Below are 19,316 nucleotides of genomic sequence, written 5' to 3' on the forward strand. Positions count from 1 at the left end.
GATGTGTTCAATCTCCTGCCCTTGGACTCTGCCCATCTGTCCAGCCTGTCCAGGTCCCTCTGCAGAGCCTCTCTACCCTCCAGCAGATCAACTCCTGCCCCCAGCTTGGTGTCATCAGCAAATTTACTGATGATGGACTCAATGCCCTCATCCAGATCATCAATAAAGATGTTAAAGAGCATGGGGCCCAGCACTGATCCCTGGGGCACACCACTAGTGCCTGGCTGCCAGCTGGATGTGGCACCATTCACCACCACTCTCTGGGCTCGGCCCTCCAGCCAGCCCTCCAGGGTAACACATGAAGGCATGAAACCCGTTGCCATACAGCAAAGAGTTTCCAGAAATGCAGAGAATCTCAGAAGTCCTCCCAGAAGTCTTTTATTGCTGCATTATGGAATCGTCAGCATTACACAGTCTCTGAGTTCAACTTACCCGAGTCCCAGAAGCCCTTAACAGATGAAGCAGCTAACACAAGTCCAAGCATATCCCTTGCAGCATCCCTACACCAAAGCCCTTGCCAGATGAAGTAGAGACCTAACAGAAGCAGAAGTCTCTCGCAGCCCTAAGTCCCCAATCCACCTTCTAGCTCAGAGTGGCTGGTTTTATATTCTTTGTTATCAATCCAACCGCACATATAAGCTGGAATCTTTTCCCAATGAGAGGTGCCAGCATGCCAAGGAGGTGGTTTCTGCAGCATGTTCCAATCAAAGGGTGCCAAAGTGAGGATGTTGCTCTTGGCACACGTGGAATGTTATTGTTTTGCTCAGTGCAGCGAAGGAATTGGTCAGCTAGGGAACCCTGCACGCTGCACGTGTCCAGCAGCTGCCCTCAGAACAGTGGCTGAGGGAAGGGATAGGGAAGCGATTGTCTCCCTGTACTCAGAACTGGAGAGGCCACACCTTGAGCACTTGGTTCAGTTTTGGGGTACTCAATACAAGAAAAACATTGAGGTCCTAGAGTGGCTCCAGAGAAGGGCAGCAAAGCTGGTGAAGGGTTTAGAGAACAGGTGTTGTGAGCAGTGGCTGTGGGATCTGGGGTTGTTTAGTCTGGAGAAAAGGAGGCTGAGAGGAGCCCTTATTGCTCTCTACAGCTCCTTGAAAGGAAGCTAGAGCCAGGTGGGTGTTGATCTCTTTTCCCTAGTAAGAAGTGATAGGGCAAGAGGAAATGGCCTCAACTTGTACCAAGGGAGGTTCAGGTTGGCTTATTAGAAGAGCATTCTCCACTGAAATGTTTCTCAAACACTGGAGCAGGCTGCCCAGGGAGATGGTTGAATCCCCATCCTTTGAGGTGTTTCACAGTCACAGAGATGTGGTGCTGAGGCACATGGTTTAGCACCAGACATGGTAGAGTTAGGTACTGGTTGGACTCAATGTTCCTAAAGGTCTTTTCATACCAAAATGATCCTGTGATTCTGCCTCAGCCTCTCTAGGTCTGCCATTGCCCTTCCTGCTAAGCAGCTCCACTGGTGTGTTACTGGTCTAGAAAGCATTGTGGAAAGTGCTATGAGGGCAAGAACTGGAGCAGCACAAAGGCAGTATGACACGTGCTGTTCCTGGGGATAAAGCCTGGGAATCCATGGATGTGATTGACCCTGAATGATGCTTGCAACTCTCCCTGCAGGTCCCTCTTCCTGTTGGAAAGCCTGAAGAAGTGGCTTTTGTGGTGATCACAGTCCTGGTGGCCAACTCAGAGTTTCAGAAGCAGCAGAAAGTTCTAATCAAACATGCAGACAAGAAGACTTTCATTCAGACAGACAAGCCTGTGTACAAGCCTGGTCAGAGGGGTATGGACAGTGTGCCATGTCTTCTGAGCTTTCAGACCACTAAATGTGGGGGAGCCTCTAGCACTTATTGTGGGTCCTGCTCCACAAGGGGGATGGGTCACAGGCTTCATCTCCTTTCTAGGGTTGGAGGGATGTGGGGATACGTCTTCTACATCAGGATGGTGCTTGTTTCCTGTAGCAGTAGCCATACCTGGACCTCATACCAACGTGTTTTGGCTGGTGCTTGACAAAAGGGTCTGACTCTAATGTGTTTATGATGGCTCCAGTCAAACTCACAACAGTCTGTCAGTGCCCTAAATCCTTCTCTCTCCCATAGACTTACTCAGATGAAGATCATGGGGTCCTGTGGGCCACATCACTTCCCTAGCACAGCCCATACCACCACCAGGTACAACTGTTTGCCCCACGGCTCTGCACCCTTTCTACTGGCATGACCTTTACAACAGGCAAGACTGAAAGCACCACCACAAGCCCAATGCCCAGAAAAATGCTGTTTCTCAGCAGCACAGCCAGCCTTCCCAGAACCCCCACATCAGCCCTCCTACCAGCCTGCCAGCTCATAACAGGGCTTTGAGCACGGACTAAGGAGCTGCCCCAGGGATCAGTGCTGGGCCCCATCCTCTTTAATATCTTCATTGATGATCTGGATGAGGGGATTGAGTCAGTCATCAGCAAATTTGCAGATGACACCAAGCTGGGAGCAGATATTGGTCAGGGCAGAAGGGCTCTGCAGAGGGACCTCGACCAACAGGACAGATGGGCAGAGTCCAACAGGATGGCATTCAACAAGTCCAAGTGCCAGGGGCTGCACTTTGGCCACAACAACCCCATGCAGAGCCACAGGCTGGGGTCAGAGTGGCTGAGAGCTGCCAGACAGAGAGGGACCTGGGGGTGCTGATTGACTGCTGCCTGAACATGAGCCAACAGTGTGCCCAGGGGGCAAAGAAGGCCAATGGCATCCTGGCCTGCAGTAGGAATAGTGTGGCCAGCAGGAGCAGGGAGGTCATTGTGCCCTGTGCTCAGCACTGCTTAGGCCACACCTTGAGTCCTGTGTCCAGTTCTGGGCCCCTCAGTTTAAGAAGGATATTGAGAGACTTGAAGGTGTCCAGAGAAGGGCAACAAAGGTGGGGAGAGGCCTTGAGCACAGCCCTGTGAGGAGAGGCTGAGGGAAATAGGGTTGCTTAGCATGGAGAAGAGGAGGCTCAGGGGAGACCTTATTGCTGTCTCCAACTCCCTGAAGGGAGGTTGTAGCCAGGTGGGGGTTGGTCTCTTCTCCCAGGCACCCAGAACCAGAACAAGAGGACACAGTCTCAAGCTGTGCCAGGGGAAGTTTAGGCTGGAGGTGAGGAGAAAGTTGTTCCCAGAGAGAGTCATTCATCATTGGAATGTGCTGCCCAGGGAGGTGGTGGAGTCCCCATCCCTGGAGGTGTTCAAGAAGGGATTGGATATGGCACTTGGTGCCATGGTTTAGTCATGAGGTCTGTGGTGACAGGCTGGACTTGATGATCTTTGAGGTCTCTTCCAACCTTGGTGATACTGTGATACTGTGGAAAGCTCTAGCTGCTGCACACACCTTCTCAGTGAAGCACAGGGGCTCATCTTGACTACCCATCCAGTCTAGCCACATAATAACATCCATATTATTATTATCAACATTATTATTAACAGACATGATTGCATTTCAGCCAGTCCTGTTTTTTCTCTTGCTCTACAGTCAAACTGAGAATTGTAACTTTGGATCAGAACTTTGTGGCCAGCAATGAAACAGTAAGTCAAGAAGGGAAAAACATGCAACAACCCCATGCAGTGCTACAGGCTGGGGACAGAGTGGCTGGAGGGAGCCAGGCAGAGAGGGACCTGGGGGTGCTGGTTGACAGTAGGCTAAACATGAGCCTGCAGTGGGCCCAGGTGGCCAAGAAGGCCAATGGCATCCTGGCCTGTATCAGGAACAGTGTGGCCAGCAGGAGCAGGGAGGTCATTGTGCCCCTAGACTCAGCATTGGTTAGGCCACACCTTGAGTCCTGTGTCCAGTTCTGGGCTCCTCAGTTTAGGAAAGATGTTGAGTTGCTGGAAGGTGTCCAGAGAAGAGCAACAAAGCTGGGGAGGGGTCTGGAGCACAGCCCTGTGAGGAGAGGCTGAGGGAGCTGGGTTTGCTTAGCCTGGAGAAGAGGAGGCGCAGGGGAGACCTTCTTGCTGTCTCCAACTCCCTGAAGAGAAGTTGTAGCCAGGTGGGGGTTGGTCTCTTCTCCCAGGCACCCAGCACCAGAACAAGAGGACACAGTCTCAAGCTGTGCCAGGGGAAGTTTAGGCTTGAGGTGTGGAGAAAGTTCTTCCCAGCAAGAGAGATTGGCCATTGGAATGTGCTGCCCAGGGAGGTGGTGGAGTCACCATCCCTGGAGGTGTTTAGGAAGAGCCTGGATGAGGCACTTGGTGCCATGGTTTAGTTGTTTAGATGGTGCTGGATGACAGGTTGGACTTGATGATCTCTGAGGTCTTTTCCAACCTGGTTAGTTCTGTATGCTGTGGGCTGCCTCCATGGCTTCTGGATCCATGCTTGGACCATCTCGGTGATCCATGTGTCGACAGCTAGTCTCAGTGCTGAGTTTAGGGCTTACAAACATCACCGGCCACCACTTGCAACACAGGAGTTGCTCGTGTTGTTAGGCCAAAGGCAGTCCCTGAGGGCAGGCTGGGGAATACACAATGCCTGGGGGAGGGTGGGTGGTGCCTTACCTGAAAACACCCCAACAGTAACTGTTGTTTCCTCCCCACAGCATCGCCTGGTGGAACTGAAGGTAAAGCACTTACTCTATTGAAAGTGATGATGTCACCTTGGAGAAACCACAGGTTTGGTGATGGTGGTGGGGAAACACAGATACAGAAGGCTAGTTATCCCCAGATGAATGGGAACAGTCCTTGACTTGTTACCCTTCCCTCTCTTAGTGTCCACGCAAGCTTGGCAGTGCGCTGCCATGATACTGCTCACACAGGGTCCCTGCAGGAGATGGTCAGAGTGCCACTGGAAACTGTCCTGGAGTGACCACAGGACTTCCAGGCCCTCTAGCCTGAGAACTGAAGATCTGTGAAAAAAACCTGAAGTTTCTTTATGGAAATTTTTCTTGTTAGCATAGAGAAAGTAAGAGTCTGACCAGGTAGCTGTGTGGCTGCAGAGCCAGGGAAGGCTTCTACAGCAGCTTTCAGGACATTGCTTTTAAAGTATGTTGGTTCAGTTTCACATACTGTGGACTGCCATCAACTGAGCTGAGGAAAGACATCTGAAAGCAGTGGGGAGTTTGTTAAGCCTGATGCAGACAGATCACAGTTCCAACTAGCAGCTGGCACATCTGCCATACCCACCAACCAACCAGTCCATACACACCTGGTTTCCAAAACATCTGCCTAAGGCTTTATGCCAGTGTGTACAAAGGTACCACTCTGATCCAGCTTCACCCTTTCAAAACAGGGTTCCCACTTGCTCCATATGTTTATTAAGCACTCATCAGCTCATCACTAAAGTCCTTCCCAGCTGGGCAGTGTGACTGAAGCCAGAGTTCTGCATCTTGCCGTCCCAAGAATCAGCCGTGGGAGAACGCTGTCCATCAGGGACTGACGGTGATAGTCAACAAAGCCTTCAAATGCACTTGTGTCCCTGGTCTTTGCATTCTCCTTTCTGTACTGGGCCTCATGGTCCCCTGCATGAAGTCTTGAACTCATTTGCCCAGAAGTCTCCAGCTGTGCCAGGGAAGGTTGGATGTTAGGAAGATGTTCTTCCCAGCAAGAGAGATTGGCCATTGGAATGTGCTGCCCAGGGAGGTGGTGGAGTCACCATCCCTGGAGGTGTTTAGGAAGAGCCTGGATGAGGCACTTGGTGCCATGGTTTAGTTAATTAGATGGTGTTGGGTGATAGGTTGGACTTGATGATCTTGAAGGTCTTTTCCAACCTGGTTAATTCTATTCTATTCTATTCTAAATTTCCAGGGAATTCAAGTCATCAGACTCCTCAGCAATCATTCTCAAGTAGGCCATGCTTTAGGCAGCATACTGTCAAGTACTGTCAGGATTCGTCTTCTCCACAGCTACCTTAGGGCCAGCTCAGATCATCACAGAGGTCTTTAAGAGGGACCACATCTGTCTTTCAGTGAGACATGTATGGGAGGAAGTAAACAACACTATTGCAGCAGTCAGTGAGATATTGGTGTGTGCTTTGCAACCCTCATGCCTCAATGGCTGTGGTGGTTTTAGGCTATGCCTTTAAAATTTAGCTGCAGATTTCGAGCAGAAAAGTGGAAAAAGATAAATAAATCACTATTGGGTGTGAAAGGGAAAACAAAAGACTGTTCTAAACAAATGCATTGCATAAATGTCTGGGATAAGAGGAGCTGTAACATAACAATTTTCCTCATTCTCCTCTCCTCTCCTCTCCTCTCCTCTCCTCTCCTCTCCTCTCCTCTCCTCTCCTCTCCTCTCCTCTCCTCTCCTCTCCTCTCCTCTCCTCTCCTCTCCTCTCCTCTCCTCTCCTCTCCTCTCCTCTCCTCTCCTCTCCTCTCCTCTCCTCTCCTCTCCTCTCCTCTCCTCTCCTCTCCTCTCCTCTCCTCTCCTCTCCTCTCCTCTCCTCTCCTCTCCTCTCCTCTCCGAACCTGTCTTCTCCTCGGCTGTTTCTGCTTTGCTCAGGTGAGCTAACCTGCTTCTGGCTGGCCTTGGATGAGTCTAACCCACTGCTTTTCTCTCTCTACTCCTCTCTCTTGGGACAGGGGGGATCTGGGCAGTTAAGCAGCTTCCCTGGTCTCTTGACCAGGGGGGTTTGTGTTGTTTGCTGACTGTAAATACCTGTATACTATTGTAACTCCTGTATATCTTGTACATATCCATTGCAGTCCATTGTAGAGTGTAGTTTGTGCTTATAAACACAGCCTCATTTGCTTCTAACTGAGTTGGTCTGGCTGAAGTTAATGCTGGGGGGGAAACTTCAACCCACCACAATGGCCTTGTGTGATTTGTGTGCAAATGATGCTCAATGAGCCATTTGTCACCAGTGTGCAAGCTGAGGTCTGCATTGCTCTTGCAAACATTTCTCTACTCCGTGGCATTTCTGGGCACGCTTTAGTGGGCATGGTTGACTGTTGGACTCAATCATCTTAATGTACTTTTCCAACCAAAATGATTCTATGATTCTATGGCTGTGACACCAGAAAACAATAACAATGTCCCCATCTCATTGACTACACTCAAGCTCGTTCTCACCTGACCACTGTAACTGTGTCATAGACCTATAAACCTACGCTCTCAGGACAGAAGGCTACCTGCTCAGACCATGCTGAGGTATCTTGGAGCAGAAAAGTCTCTTTTTGCAGTGGGAAATGACTGCTCTCTACATCTGCCTATACAGGACCCCAAAGGGAACCGCATTGCACAGTGGCTGAACGTTACCCCTGTGGGAGGCATCGTGGACCTGTCCTTCCCTATGGCCGCAGAAGCACCAGCTGGAGAGTACACCGTCAAACTGCCTGGCCGCACGCACACCTTCAGGGTAGAGGAGTACGGTAAGAGGCTCAGGGAGCTGAGGGCAGCTGAGAAAAATGGGTTGCCTCCAGTTCCCCACTTCTCTCACCCAGAGATGAGCAGGCCTCAAAGCTGTGAACAGCTGTGCTAGTTGTGCTAATGCCTGAAATGTCCTACTGCCTCTGCCAGGAGGTGTAGTTGCTGCCTTTCACTCAGCCCCATTGGCTTTCCCCTTTCTGATGTCCTGAAGATATCCTGAAGAAGGACTGAGGCATTGTCCCACAGCTGTGCTCTGGGGAGGAGACTAAAGCTGCCTGCTCTCACTGCACTGTCCTGGCTGGGCTGCTGATGCATCACAGTATCACTAAGGTTGGAAGAGACCTCAAAGATCATCGAGTCCAACCTGTCCCCACAGACCTCATGACTAGGACTACCAAGCCCTGTGCTGGTAGTCAGGGAATGAAAGGAGACTTTTTCTTTTCTGTGGACAACCATTTGGAGAGGATAGAAGCAAATGACTCCTCCATGTTCTCACTCAATTCTGCTTCTCTTTTTTCCACACAGTGGTGCCCAAGTTCAGTGTCACCATTCAGATGCCTCAGGTGGTCACCATCTTGGAGGAGAACTTCACTCTCCGCGTTTGTGGCATGTGAGCTGACTTACCATGACAGCAGCTGCATTCTTACTGGTTTGGGAACTGCACAGCTGTCAATAACTGAGCTCAAAATGGTCTCTGCCAATCACACCCCCCCCCCAAAGTCTGGTACCCTACATCCTTTGTGAAGGAATTCTCCTGGGCTCTTAACTTCTTCCATATTCTCTCTCCCTTCTCCTTCCTCTGTGAGTCTGAAAGTTTGAAAATGTAGTAGTGGATCCCCTCAGTGGAGCATGTGCCAGTGTGGAAGGAATAACAACAGCTTGTGGCCTGTGACACTGTTTCCTACCTCTGCCTAGTGGGACTAGTGTTGACTTGGAGAGAACTTGCACATCCCTTCTGTTTCAATCTGATGAAGTAATTTTGACTTCTTGGCCTCAGTTGAGGTCATGAACCACGAAGATACTGCAGGCAGCTGGGTTGCATGGTGAACCAAGGCTAGAGCTGAGGTTATTCACCCCTGAGCCAGTGTTTCTGTGTGTGAGCTGAAGTCCTCTCTGCTCTGTTTGGCAGGTACACCTATGGGAAACCAGTCCAAGGCAGCGCGAAGGCTGTGGTGTGCCGTAAACATCTCCGCTATGGCAAGAGGTCTTCCAAAGCCAAGAGAAGTATTTGTAAGGAATACACTGGTGAGGTGAGCATGTGGGACATTCACTGCCCTTGCACAAGACAGGGGCAAAGAGGGAAGAGCACTAGAAGATGGAGTGGGACAGACATCAGCTGTTGAACCTACATGTTCTTTGCTTGAGGATGTGTGATTGGTGTGTGCCTAGCTCCCCGGTGTGGCAATCTCATCCCCACGGTTGTTTCTCTGGCTGCACTTAGATGCATTGAAAGGAAGAAACAAGCAAATAGCATCTTGGCCTGTGCCAAAAATAGTGTATCCAGCAGGAGTCAGGAAGTGACCATGTCCCAGTGTCTCAGCACCGGTGTCCAGAGAAGGGCAACAAAGCTGGGGAGGGGTCTGGAGCACAGCCCTGTGAGGAGAGGCTGAGGGAGCTGGGGTTGCTCTGCCTCTGGAGAAGAGGAAGCTCAGGGGAGACCTTCTTTCTGTCTGCAACTCCCTGAAGGGAGGTTGTAGCCAGGTGGGGGTTGGTCTCTTCTCCCAGGCAAGCAGCACCAGAACAAGAGGACACAGTCTCAAGCTGTGCCAGGGGAAGTTTAGGCTGGATGTTAGGAAGAAATTCTTCATAGAAAGAGAAATTGCCCATTGGAATGTGCTGCCCAGGGAGGTGGTGGAGTCACAATCACTGGAGGTATTTAGGACGAGCCTGGATGAGGCACTTGGTGCCATGGTTTAGTTGATCAGATGGTGTTGGATGATAGGTTGGACTTGATGACCTCAAAGGTCTTTTCCAACCTGGTTAATTCTATTCTATTCTGCTCTATTTGAGTACTGTGTTCAGTTTTGGGCACCACAGTATAAGACACACTGAGGTGTTGGAGCAGGTCCAGAGAGGGACAGTGAAACTGATGAACAGGTCTTATGTGTAGCATTTGAAGTAGTTGTTTAGTCTGGAGAAAAGGAGGGTGAGAGGAGACCTTTTTGGTCTCTACAACTACCTGAGAGAAGGTTGTAGTGAGGCAGGTGTTGGTCTCTTCTCTGAAGTGACATGACCGTAGGAATGGCCTCGAGTTGTGCCAGGGGAGGTTTAGGTTGGCTATTAGGAAAAGTTTCTTTACTGATAAAGTGATCAATCACTGCCTAGTGAAGTGGTGGATTCACCATCCCTGGAGGTGGTGGGGAGGAAAGTGTAGACTTGGCTCTCTTGGACGTAGTTTAGTGGGAATGGTGGTGTCGAGCTGACAGTTGGAACTGATGAGCTTGGAGATCTTTCCCAACCTTAATGACTCTATAATTCCATAATTCTGCTGTAGATTTGCCTACAAAGGAGGTATTGCAACAGGGAGATAAAAAGTACACTCTCCATATTGACAGCCTGAATGATTTTTAGGACCACCTTTCCATCTGGTGTGAACACCTAATGGGCTGTTCCCCAGAAGCAGCTGTCCTGGAGACACAGAAACTACTTCTGGCACCTAAGCAAGCAGCTGCAGTTCAACACAGTGTTTACTCCTTCATCTCTAGGATGGAATAGAATAGAATTAACCAGACCTTGGAGATCATCAAGTCCAACTTATCAATCAACACCATCTAATCAACTAAACCATGGCACCAAGTGCCTCAGCCAGGCTCCTTCTAAACACCTCCAGTGATGGTGACTCCACCACCTCCCTAGGCAGCACATTCCAATGGGCAAATCTCTCTTTCTGGGAAGAACTTCTTCCTAACATCCAGCCTGAACCTCCCCTGGCACAGCTTGAGACTGTGTCCTCTTGTTCTGGTGCTGCTTGCCTGGGAGAAGAGACCAACCCCCACCTGGCTACAACCTCCCTTCAGGTAGTTGTCTCCCCTGAGGTCTCCCCTGAGCCTCCTCTTCTCCTCCTATTGTTTATATATTTTACATAATGAACCTCTTGTTTACATATTCTAAAGTAACTTAGCACATACCTACTGATAACTCATGCCATTGTAGAAGAAACCATGTTTGCAGGAAGAAATGACAGCTCATGGTTGCTACTGGCACATGAGAGAGTGTAAAGATGAGAAGGTGAAACAGCATCTCCTCCTAGTGGCTTCTCCACAAAAAGAAGTATGTTTCATGCCATATGGAAGCTGCTCCTTTAACTCGTGTCTTAGTCATGTCCTTGTAAACTTAGGCTGGGGCTAGGCTGTTTTCAGTGGTGCCCAGTGAAAAGCCAAGGAGCTAAGGCACACACTAGACCACAGTAGGTTTCATTTGAATGTAAGAAAAATGTCTTTCTTGTGAGGGTGCCAGAGCACTGGAACAGGCTGCCCAGAGAGCTTATGGAGTCTTCTTGGGAGACTTGGCTCTGGCCAGCCTGATCTAGTCTGGGGTGTCCCTGCCCATGGCAGGGGGGTTGGAACTAGATGATCCTTGTGGTCCCTTCCAACCCTGGCTGATACTATGATACTATGACTTTCAAAACACACCTATGTGACCTGCTCTGGGAGACCCAGCTTTATCAGGGGATAATAGAATAGAATAGAATAGAATAGAATAGAATAGAATAGAATAGAATAGAATAGAATAGAATAGAATAGAATAGAATAGATCAGGTTGGAAGAGACCTTCAAGATCATCGTGTCCAACCTATCATCCAACACCACCTGATCAACTAAACCATGGCTCCAAGCACCCTATCAAGCCTCCTCCTGAACACCTCCAGTGATGGTGACCCCACCACCTCCCTGGGCAGCACATCCCAATGGGCAATCACTCTCTCTGTGTAGAACTTCCTCCCAACCTCCAGCCTGAACCTCCCCTGGTGCAGCCTGAGACTGTGTCCTCTTGTTCTGGTGCTGGTTGCCTGGGAGAAGAGACCAACCGCTGCCTGTCTACAACCTCCCTTCAGGGAGTTGTAGAGAGCAAGAAGGTCTCCCCTGAGCCTCCTCCTCTCCAGGCTAAGCAACCCCAGCTCCCTCAGCCTCTCCTCACAGGGCTGTGTTCCAAGCCCCTCACCAACTTTGTTGCCCTTCTCTGGACACCTTCCAGCAAGTCAACCTCCTTCCTAAACTGAGGGGCCCAGAACTGGACACAGGACTCAAGGTGTGGCCTAACCAGTGCTGAGTACAGGGCAGAATGACCTCCCTGCTCCTGCTGGCCACACTGTTCCTGAGGCTAGCCAGGATGCCTGGTTAGTTAGACTAAATGATCACCAGAGGTCCCTTCCAGCCCCTACCATCTGTGATTCCTGGGCTTTGGGTTTGATCTGCACTGCAGAAGGGCTGAGTGCCTTCATGACTGGTTAACAGATACCATTTCACATCCCCAGACTGACAAGGACGGCTGCTTTGCCACTGAGGTGAACATTAAGGCCTACCACCAGAAACGTGGTGACAGTTATGATTTCAACCTGGAAGCTGTGGCTTTTCTGAAGGAAAGTGGAACAGGTAGCAAAAACTGATTCTACACTTCATGGAAAATCTTTCACTTTACAGTCACACAACATTCTTGTCTTTGTTTTTTTCAGGTCAGACTCCTTATAGATACTTTGCTCTTCCCAACAAACCCCTGAAGGTTTCTCTGGCTGCCATGTAGCCATAGAGTCACAGAATCATAGATTCAACAAGGTTGGAAAAGAATTCAGAGATCATCAAGTCCAACCTGTCACCCAGCACCTCAGGACTGCTAAACCATGGCTTCAAATGCCACATCCAGTCCCCTCTTGAACACCTCCAGGGATGGTGACTCCACCACCTCCCTGGGCAGCACATTCCAATGGCCAATTACTCTCTCAGTGAAGAACTTTCTCCTCACCTCCAGCCTAAACTTCCCCTGGCACAGCTTAAGACTGTGTCCTCTTGTTCTGGTGCTGGTTACCTGGGAGAAGAGACCAACCCCCACCTGGCTACAACCTCCCTTCATGTAGTTGTAGACAGCAATAAGGCCTCCCCTGAGCCTCCTCTCTTGCATCCTGTAAGGTTTCCTCTCCTGCAATGTTTTAGAAACCCTTCCTTACAAGCCAGGCAGTGCTCTGCAGCCCCTTGCTGAAAGCAGTGACACATTCACTTAGCCAGCAGCTGCAGTCATCTCAGATGCACACCACCTTGCGAGACAGGAAACTGACCTGGTGAAGGCAAGGGGAAATGTTGCCTTCTAGTGACTCAGCTGTGAGAATGGGAGGAGAATGTGAGTGGGATCATCTTACAGGTCTTCAGGAGTGGCTGAGGGACCTGGGCTTGGTTAGTCTGGAGGAAAGGAGGCTGAGGGGAGACCTTCTCGCTCTCTACAACTTTCTGAAAGGAGGCTGGAATGAGGTGAGGGTTGGTCTCTTCTGTCTAGTAACAAGTGATAGTACGAGAGGAAATGGCCTCGAGTTGCACCAGGGGAGATTTAGGTTGGCTATTAGAAGAACCTTCTTCACTGACAGGGTTGTTGTCAAACACTGGATCAGGCTCCCCAGAGAGCTGGTTAAATCATCATCCTGGGAGGTGTGGACTTGGTATAGTTAGGTAATGGGTGAACTCAATGGTCTTAAAGGTGTTTTCCAACCACAATGATTCTGTGATTCTATGACTCTGTCTTAAGTAAAGTCAGGAGGAGCATTTGAAAATTGTTTGGCAGTGACCTTCTGGTTGACTGCTGTCATGCTAGAATTTCAGAATGTAGGGCACTGCTGCCAAATGTGTGTGTGTGTGCATGGGATGTTAAATGACTCCTGAAGTTACATGGAGAAATTAGTCTCCTCTCTATGTTCCTTACCTCAGTCCATCCAATCCTGCTGCCTTTGCTCAGACATGATACTCACCTGCATGCACCTCCTGTCTTTCCTAGGAGTGGAGTTCAACACCACTGAGAACTGCAGGGTAACTTTTGAGATCACAGCACTACAGTTCTGGGGGACAAGCTACTACTACCAGCAAGGAGCTCCCTACTATGGAAATGTAAGTGGAGAGGGCAGACACGTGGAAAGCCTAATAGCTGTGCTGAAGGGGATGGTGGGCACAGAGAGACCCTCTTGTTTGGAGCTGCCCAAAGCTGCTAGCACAGTCCTCTGTCCCATTCTCTCCTTGACCCCTCTGCCAAGAGGCAATTCAAAAGTGTGAGCACAGGATAGACACATGGCTCTGCCAGATGAGGCAGATGGCTGCCACAAATGGGCAGGGGCTGGAGGAGTTCACAGAGAGTCACTTTGCAGAGAGGGGAACTGGGAGGTAGATTTTCAGTCCTGAGGCCTCCAACTCTCTCTCTGTTCTCTGCACCATTACAGCTGAAACTCAAAAGTCCCAATGGGACACATCTGAAGAATAAGGAAGTGATTCTTACAGTGTCCTATGGTAGCAAGAAGCAGACCAAGACCTACTTCACAGATGACACTGGGATGGCCTCTTTCATCTTAGAGACATCAGCATGGGACAACAGCAGCAACGTTCTACTACAGGTTGAGCCAAATAACTACACTGGATTTGGTTAGCTCTAAGCAATGCATCTCTCAGACCTGTTGTCTGTGTCATTGTCTTGATATAGCCTGGAGCAGTGAAATGACAAATCTAGGGCAAGAATAGCCCATAGAATATCAAAGCCAGCATACTGACCCATGGTGCCACACACTTAATGAGCAGCTGGGAGACATGGGGAGAGGTGAAGAGAGAGATGAAGCTGATACTGAGGTCTACCAACATTGCTCTCCTGTCTGAGGTACGACAGGCTTTGTGGGACTGTACAGAGAGCACAAAGGAAAAACTCCCACGTGGAATAGAGAGGGAAGGTAGGAAAGGAGCTAGGGAAGAAGTACCTGAAAATACATGTAGAGAAGGAAATGTTAATGACCAGTTTGCAGGATGTTTCCTTGTAGCATAAGAGTTAGGCAAGAACTGGAATAAAAGACATCAAGTTTAGGGGAGAAAGAAGGCAGGCTAGTAAGGAAGCAGTTGCTGCAAGCAGGTAACCAGGATGGACCAAACAGAACCCAACAAGGAACTGACAGATAAAAGCTTGCATCTGCTTTCTCATGCAAAATGAAGTCTCTCTTGCCTGGTTGTAGTGGTGGGATTCTAATATCTGTCCTAGCTAAACTTTCAAGGTCAGCCCTATCTCTTTATCAGAGTGCATACAGTATGTTAGATGATGGATCTTGACCTTGCTGGAAGTCAAGGTTCTACTATCATAGGCTCAGTGCAAATAGGTCACAGGTGAAAGATGAGCAAGGCTGTTGATTTTCAGTTGTCCCCTACCACCTCTACCCTATGGATCAGGGCAAATATTAAAATAAATTCAGAGTGCAAGTGGAATAACTCTGAACAGTGAAATACATTATTGGGGCAGATCCATCGTGATGCTTTCCACATATACCAGACAGAAGCAAAGGATTCAGCAGTTTGATCCACAGACTTCATAAGCCACTCTACACAATCTGTTGATCTGGCTTTCTCCTTGGGTAGCAGCAGCAGCACTGCAGAAGTTTAGGCTGTAGCCCAGGTCCTAGTAGTACACAGCACCTTGTCTCCTGTTTTAGGTGCTACTTATCCCAGGGTGTGGTGGAGCATCCAATGCCAAGCACCACAGAAAGAGGCTGACTGAGCTTGGCTTAGATGGAGGCAGGCACCAGAACCTGGAAGAGTTCAGAGCCCACTCTTGTGTCAGTCTTGGATTGGGCATGGGGAGAGCTGTAAGAACACTCAGACACTGAACCACCTTTTCTGTTCCACAGGCAGAGACCCACCCAGAGGACCTGAGTGGTGGAAAAGTTAAGGTGTCTCATGGCACTGCATCCCTCACACTGAGGGCCTTCTACTCTTCCAGCCACAGCTCTGTGAGGATCCAGCCAGTGCAGGCAATGCTGCTCTGCGGGGACATGCAGCAGGTCACCGTGCACTATCGCATCCTAGCCACAGAGCTGGGGGAGGGGGCTACCAGAGCAGACTTCTACCACTTGGTAAGTGCAGGATAGTGCTGGGAATGAGGTCAGCTTTGCAACAGGTCTCTGTCAGCACAGAGCATTTGCTGGCCCAGAGACATGGAGCAGAGGCACTTTCAACCCTTTTTCTGTTCATTACCCTTTAGGTTTTGTCCAGAGGATCCCTGAAGCACCACGGCCAAACAACAGTACCTCTTGAGGCACCACTAGGTAAAAGCATTGCAACAACAGGAACAGATTAAGGATTCAACAGGAAGGTCCTTCCCTAAATGGGGAAGGGCAGAAAAGAGGTCTGAGACCAATAAGAAACAACAGAACAACCAGAAAAATGAAGAGGAAATAGCAAATATTCTCTCTCTCCACTCTCTCTTTTGATTTCCCTATTTATTTATGTTTTCTCTCAATTCAGATGATGAAATTGTCCAAGCTCATCTGCCAAACAGGAATTATAAGCCACCTGCAAGAAAAATCCCAGAATCTTTTTTGCTGGACTCAGGTGGAAAGTAATTTCTCTTCCACGTGCATGCATTGCCAAGATCATAGAATCACAGAATCATTTGAGTTGGAAGGGGCCTTTAAAGGTCATCTAGTCCAACCTGCTTGCAGAGAGCAGGGACATCTTCCCTCCATGATGTAAGGTCACTGCTACAAAATTGCCCAAACTAACATCCTGGTCCAGCTGTGGCCTTCTCTGAAGCAAAGCAGAAGAGTTTTGACCCAAGCAGCAAGTTTGCTGATGACACCAAGCTGTGTGGGGCAGCAGACAGCTGGAGGGAAGGGATCTATCCAGAGGGACCTGGACAGGCTGGAGAGGTGGGCACAAGCCAACCTCATGAGCTTCAACAAGACCAAGGGCAGGGTCCTGCAGCTGGGTAGAGGCAATCCCAGGCACAAATGCAGGCTGGGCAGGGACTGGCTGGAAAGCAGCCCTGAGGAGAGAGACTTGGGGGTGCTGGGGGAGGAGAAGCTCACCAGGAGCTCTCAGTGTGCACTTGCAGCCCAGAAAGCCAATCAGAGCCTGGGCTGCAGCAAGAGAAGTGTGGCCAGCAGGGCAAGGGAGGGGATTCTCCCCCTCTGCTCAGCTCTGCTGAGACCCCACCTGGAGTACTGCCTCCAGGTCTGGAGCCCCTATGACAAAAGGGATCTGGAGGTGCTGGAAGGTGTCCAGAGAAGGGCCACAAGGATGATCAGAGGGCTGGAGCACCTCTCCTGTGAGGACAGACTGAAGGAGTTGGGGCTGTTCAGTCTGGAGAAGAGAAGGCTCCCAGGTGACCTCATTGTGGCCTTCCAGTATCTGAAGGGGGCTCCAAGAAGGCTGGGGAGGGACTGCTCAGGATCTCAGGTAGTGATAGGACTAGGGGGAATGGAATGAAGCTGGAGGTGGGGAGATTCAGGCTGGAGGTGAGGAGGAAGTTCTTCCCCATGAGAGTGGTGAAGCCCTGGAATGGGTTGTCCAGGGAGGTGGTTGAGGCCCTGTCCCTGGAGGTGTTTAAGGCCAGGCTGGCTGAGGCTCTGGCCAGGCTGATCTGGTGTGGGGTGTCCCTGCCCATGGCAGGGGGGTTGGAACTGGATGATCCTTGTGGTCCCTTCCAACCCTGGCTGATACTATGATACTATGAATACTTCTGTATTATAGAGATGGACTTGTTGCTGCTGTGATTCTTGGAGACAGACTTCCTTGCCTCTTCCCACACTTACTCTATTTCTCCTGCTTCCTTCAGGTCAGTATAGTGGAGCTTTCAATGTCACTCTGCCTGTTGACCTCATTTCACCCACGGCAGCCCTCTTTGTTTACATTCCCTTCCCTGATGGCCAAGTGGCAGCCGACACCTTCAGTCTGAAAGTCCCCAAGTGCTTCAGGAACCATGTGAGTAGTGCTGAAAACACAGAGGGGCAGGTAGGCTGGATGCAGCTAATTAACTTCAAAAGGGCAAGAGATGGCCAAAAGAACCCAGTAGCCACAGCCCCTTTCCTTCCTCTGCCAATGCCTTCAGTCCTTTCTTCTGTTTCAGGTGAAGCTGGGCTTCTCAGACACCGTGGCTCTCCCAGGATCCTCTGTCCGTCTCCATTTGCAAGCTGCACCAGGCTCCCTGTGTAGCATCCGTGCTGTAGACCAGGGGGTCCTTCTGCTGAGGCCAGAAGCTGAGCTATCCAAGAGCAGTGTGAGTCACCTAAGAGCTGAGCCTTGCTGATGTTGGCGTTTTGAGTTTTGATGTTGGCCTTTTGAGTGTTTGGTTGCAGGCACTGGTTAATAAGGAGCAGTACTAGAACAGGGACAGAAGGTGGCTTAATGAGCAAAAAATCAAGACACAAGTAAAACTTTCCAGTCTTTGTGGAGAGATCTAATAAAATAACCTCCTGTTATCCCCAAGAACAACCTAAAGTCATATCCTTGTTAAACTACAGAGTGCTTTGCCACAGAGCTAATCAGATGGCAAGAGACTTCCATCTCCTAAACTGATTCATGACAGGGCTCTGAAAAAATACAGTGATGAAGAAAAACCAAAAGCCCAGTGTGTGTTAGGTTCTGTCCTGGTTCCAGCTGATGTGAGCCAGACAGCTCTTACACTCTAATCTGTGAATGGAAGTGGTGCCCTGGCTGGGAAAGGGTCCCATTTCTCCTCTAGACCTGGGATGCATTTGGTCTAAGGACCCTCGAATTGCCTCTTGCCACTCTTGGTGGGTCAGTCAGATGAGAAGCTATCTAATGACCCTTACAGGGAAGGTGTCTTACCTGTGTCCACTGAGATCACAAGTACCACCCATGAGCTAGAAGTGGCCACAGCTGTGCAGTGATACCTCTGAAGGGTTCACATTCATGTCTGGTGTTATGCAACTGAAAACTTGCAGAGCCTCTCCATGAAACTCGAAAGCCTTTGGTTTTGTGGCAGGCAGGATCCAACCTTTGCTTTCTGCAGTCACAGAAAATGGAAAGCTTCCCACCTGTACTGTTTTTATTCTCTGTCTACAGGTATACAACATGTTCAGCTACACTCAGGAGCACTCCAGCACCCTTACAGACTACTACAGTGACTACTGTACTATGCACAAGAGCCCAGGAATCGTTGCTTCCTCTCAGACCACCATTCCACCAGGAACAATGACACCATTGATGCATGACAGATACTCTTATGCTGTGTCCCAACCAGATATTTATGAACTTCTACAGGTAAATCTAATTTCCATAAAACCTGAAATAGCAGAGCTGAGCCTTAGAATACATAGAATAAACCAGGTTGGAAGAGACCTTCAAGATCATCGCGTCCAACCCATCAACCAGTCCAACACCACCTAAACAACTAACCCATGGCACCAAGCACCCCATCAAGTCTCCTCCTGAACACCTCCAATGATGGTGACTCCACCACCTCCCCATGCAGGCCATTCCAATGGGCAATCACTCTCTCTGTACAGAACTTTTTCCTAACATCCAACCTAAACCTTTCATAGCCCAGGCCAGCACTGGGTAGCTTCACAGATTATCTTTCCTCTAAACACTGTCAGCTACAGGGTCTGAGTTTGCCAAGCGTCTCAGCTAAGAGATCTCTGACACTCAATGCTCCCAGACTGATAAATTGGATAAATGGTAACAGGTCATCTTGAGTGCAATCACAGAGCACTTACAGGATGGCCAAGGGATCAGGCCCAGCCAGCATGGCTTGAGGAAGGGCAGGTCCTGCCTCACTAACCTGATCTCCTTCTCTATGTCCAGATGACTGCCTGGTGGATATGGGGCAGGCTGTGGATGGAGTCTGCCTGGACTTCAGCAAGGCCTTTGACACCATCCCCCACAGCAAACTCCTGGCCAAGCTGTCAGCCCCTGCCATGGACAGCAGCACTCTGAGCTAGGTTAGGAACTGGCTGGAGGCTGAGCCCAGAGAGTGGTGGTGAATGCTGCCACATCCAGCTGGCAGCCAGGCACCAGTGGTGTGCCCC

The 19,316-nt window shown here is 49.8% G+C and overlaps 1 protein-coding gene across 1 annotated transcript in view; it reads left to right on the forward strand.

The window, feature by feature from the left end:
* The window catches only part of LOC128897394 (alpha-2-macroglobulin-like protein 1), a 53,191-nt gene that overhangs the window by 4,598 nt on the left and 29,277 nt on the right, over positions 1 to 19,316 (forward strand). The window contains exons 3-16 of the mRNA XM_054163963.1: positions 1,621 to 1,783; positions 3,498 to 3,550; positions 4,558 to 4,578; positions 7,170 to 7,323; positions 7,847 to 7,931; positions 8,451 to 8,571; positions 11,796 to 11,913; positions 13,298 to 13,407; positions 13,734 to 13,904; positions 15,174 to 15,398; positions 15,527 to 15,590; positions 17,102 to 17,247; positions 17,393 to 17,542; positions 18,352 to 18,549. Coding sequence (XP_054019938.1) covers positions 1,621 to 1,783; positions 3,498 to 3,550; positions 4,558 to 4,578; positions 7,170 to 7,323; positions 7,847 to 7,931; positions 8,451 to 8,571; positions 11,796 to 11,913; positions 13,298 to 13,407; positions 13,734 to 13,904; positions 15,174 to 15,398; positions 15,527 to 15,590; positions 17,102 to 17,247; positions 17,393 to 17,542; positions 18,352 to 18,549 — 1,779 coding nt within the window. The remainder of the gene's footprint in view (positions 1 to 1,620; positions 1,784 to 3,497; positions 3,551 to 4,557; positions 4,579 to 7,169; positions 7,324 to 7,846; positions 7,932 to 8,450; positions 8,572 to 11,795; positions 11,914 to 13,297; positions 13,408 to 13,733; positions 13,905 to 15,173; positions 15,399 to 15,526; positions 15,591 to 17,101; positions 17,248 to 17,392; positions 17,543 to 18,351; positions 18,550 to 19,316) is intronic.

The sequence above is a fragment of the Dryobates pubescens genome, chromosome 8 (genome assembly GCF_014839835.1).
Source record: "Dryobates pubescens isolate bDryPub1 chromosome 8, bDryPub1.pri, whole genome shotgun sequence".
Lineage (NCBI taxonomy): Eukaryota > Metazoa > Chordata > Aves > Piciformes > Picidae > Dryobates > Dryobates pubescens.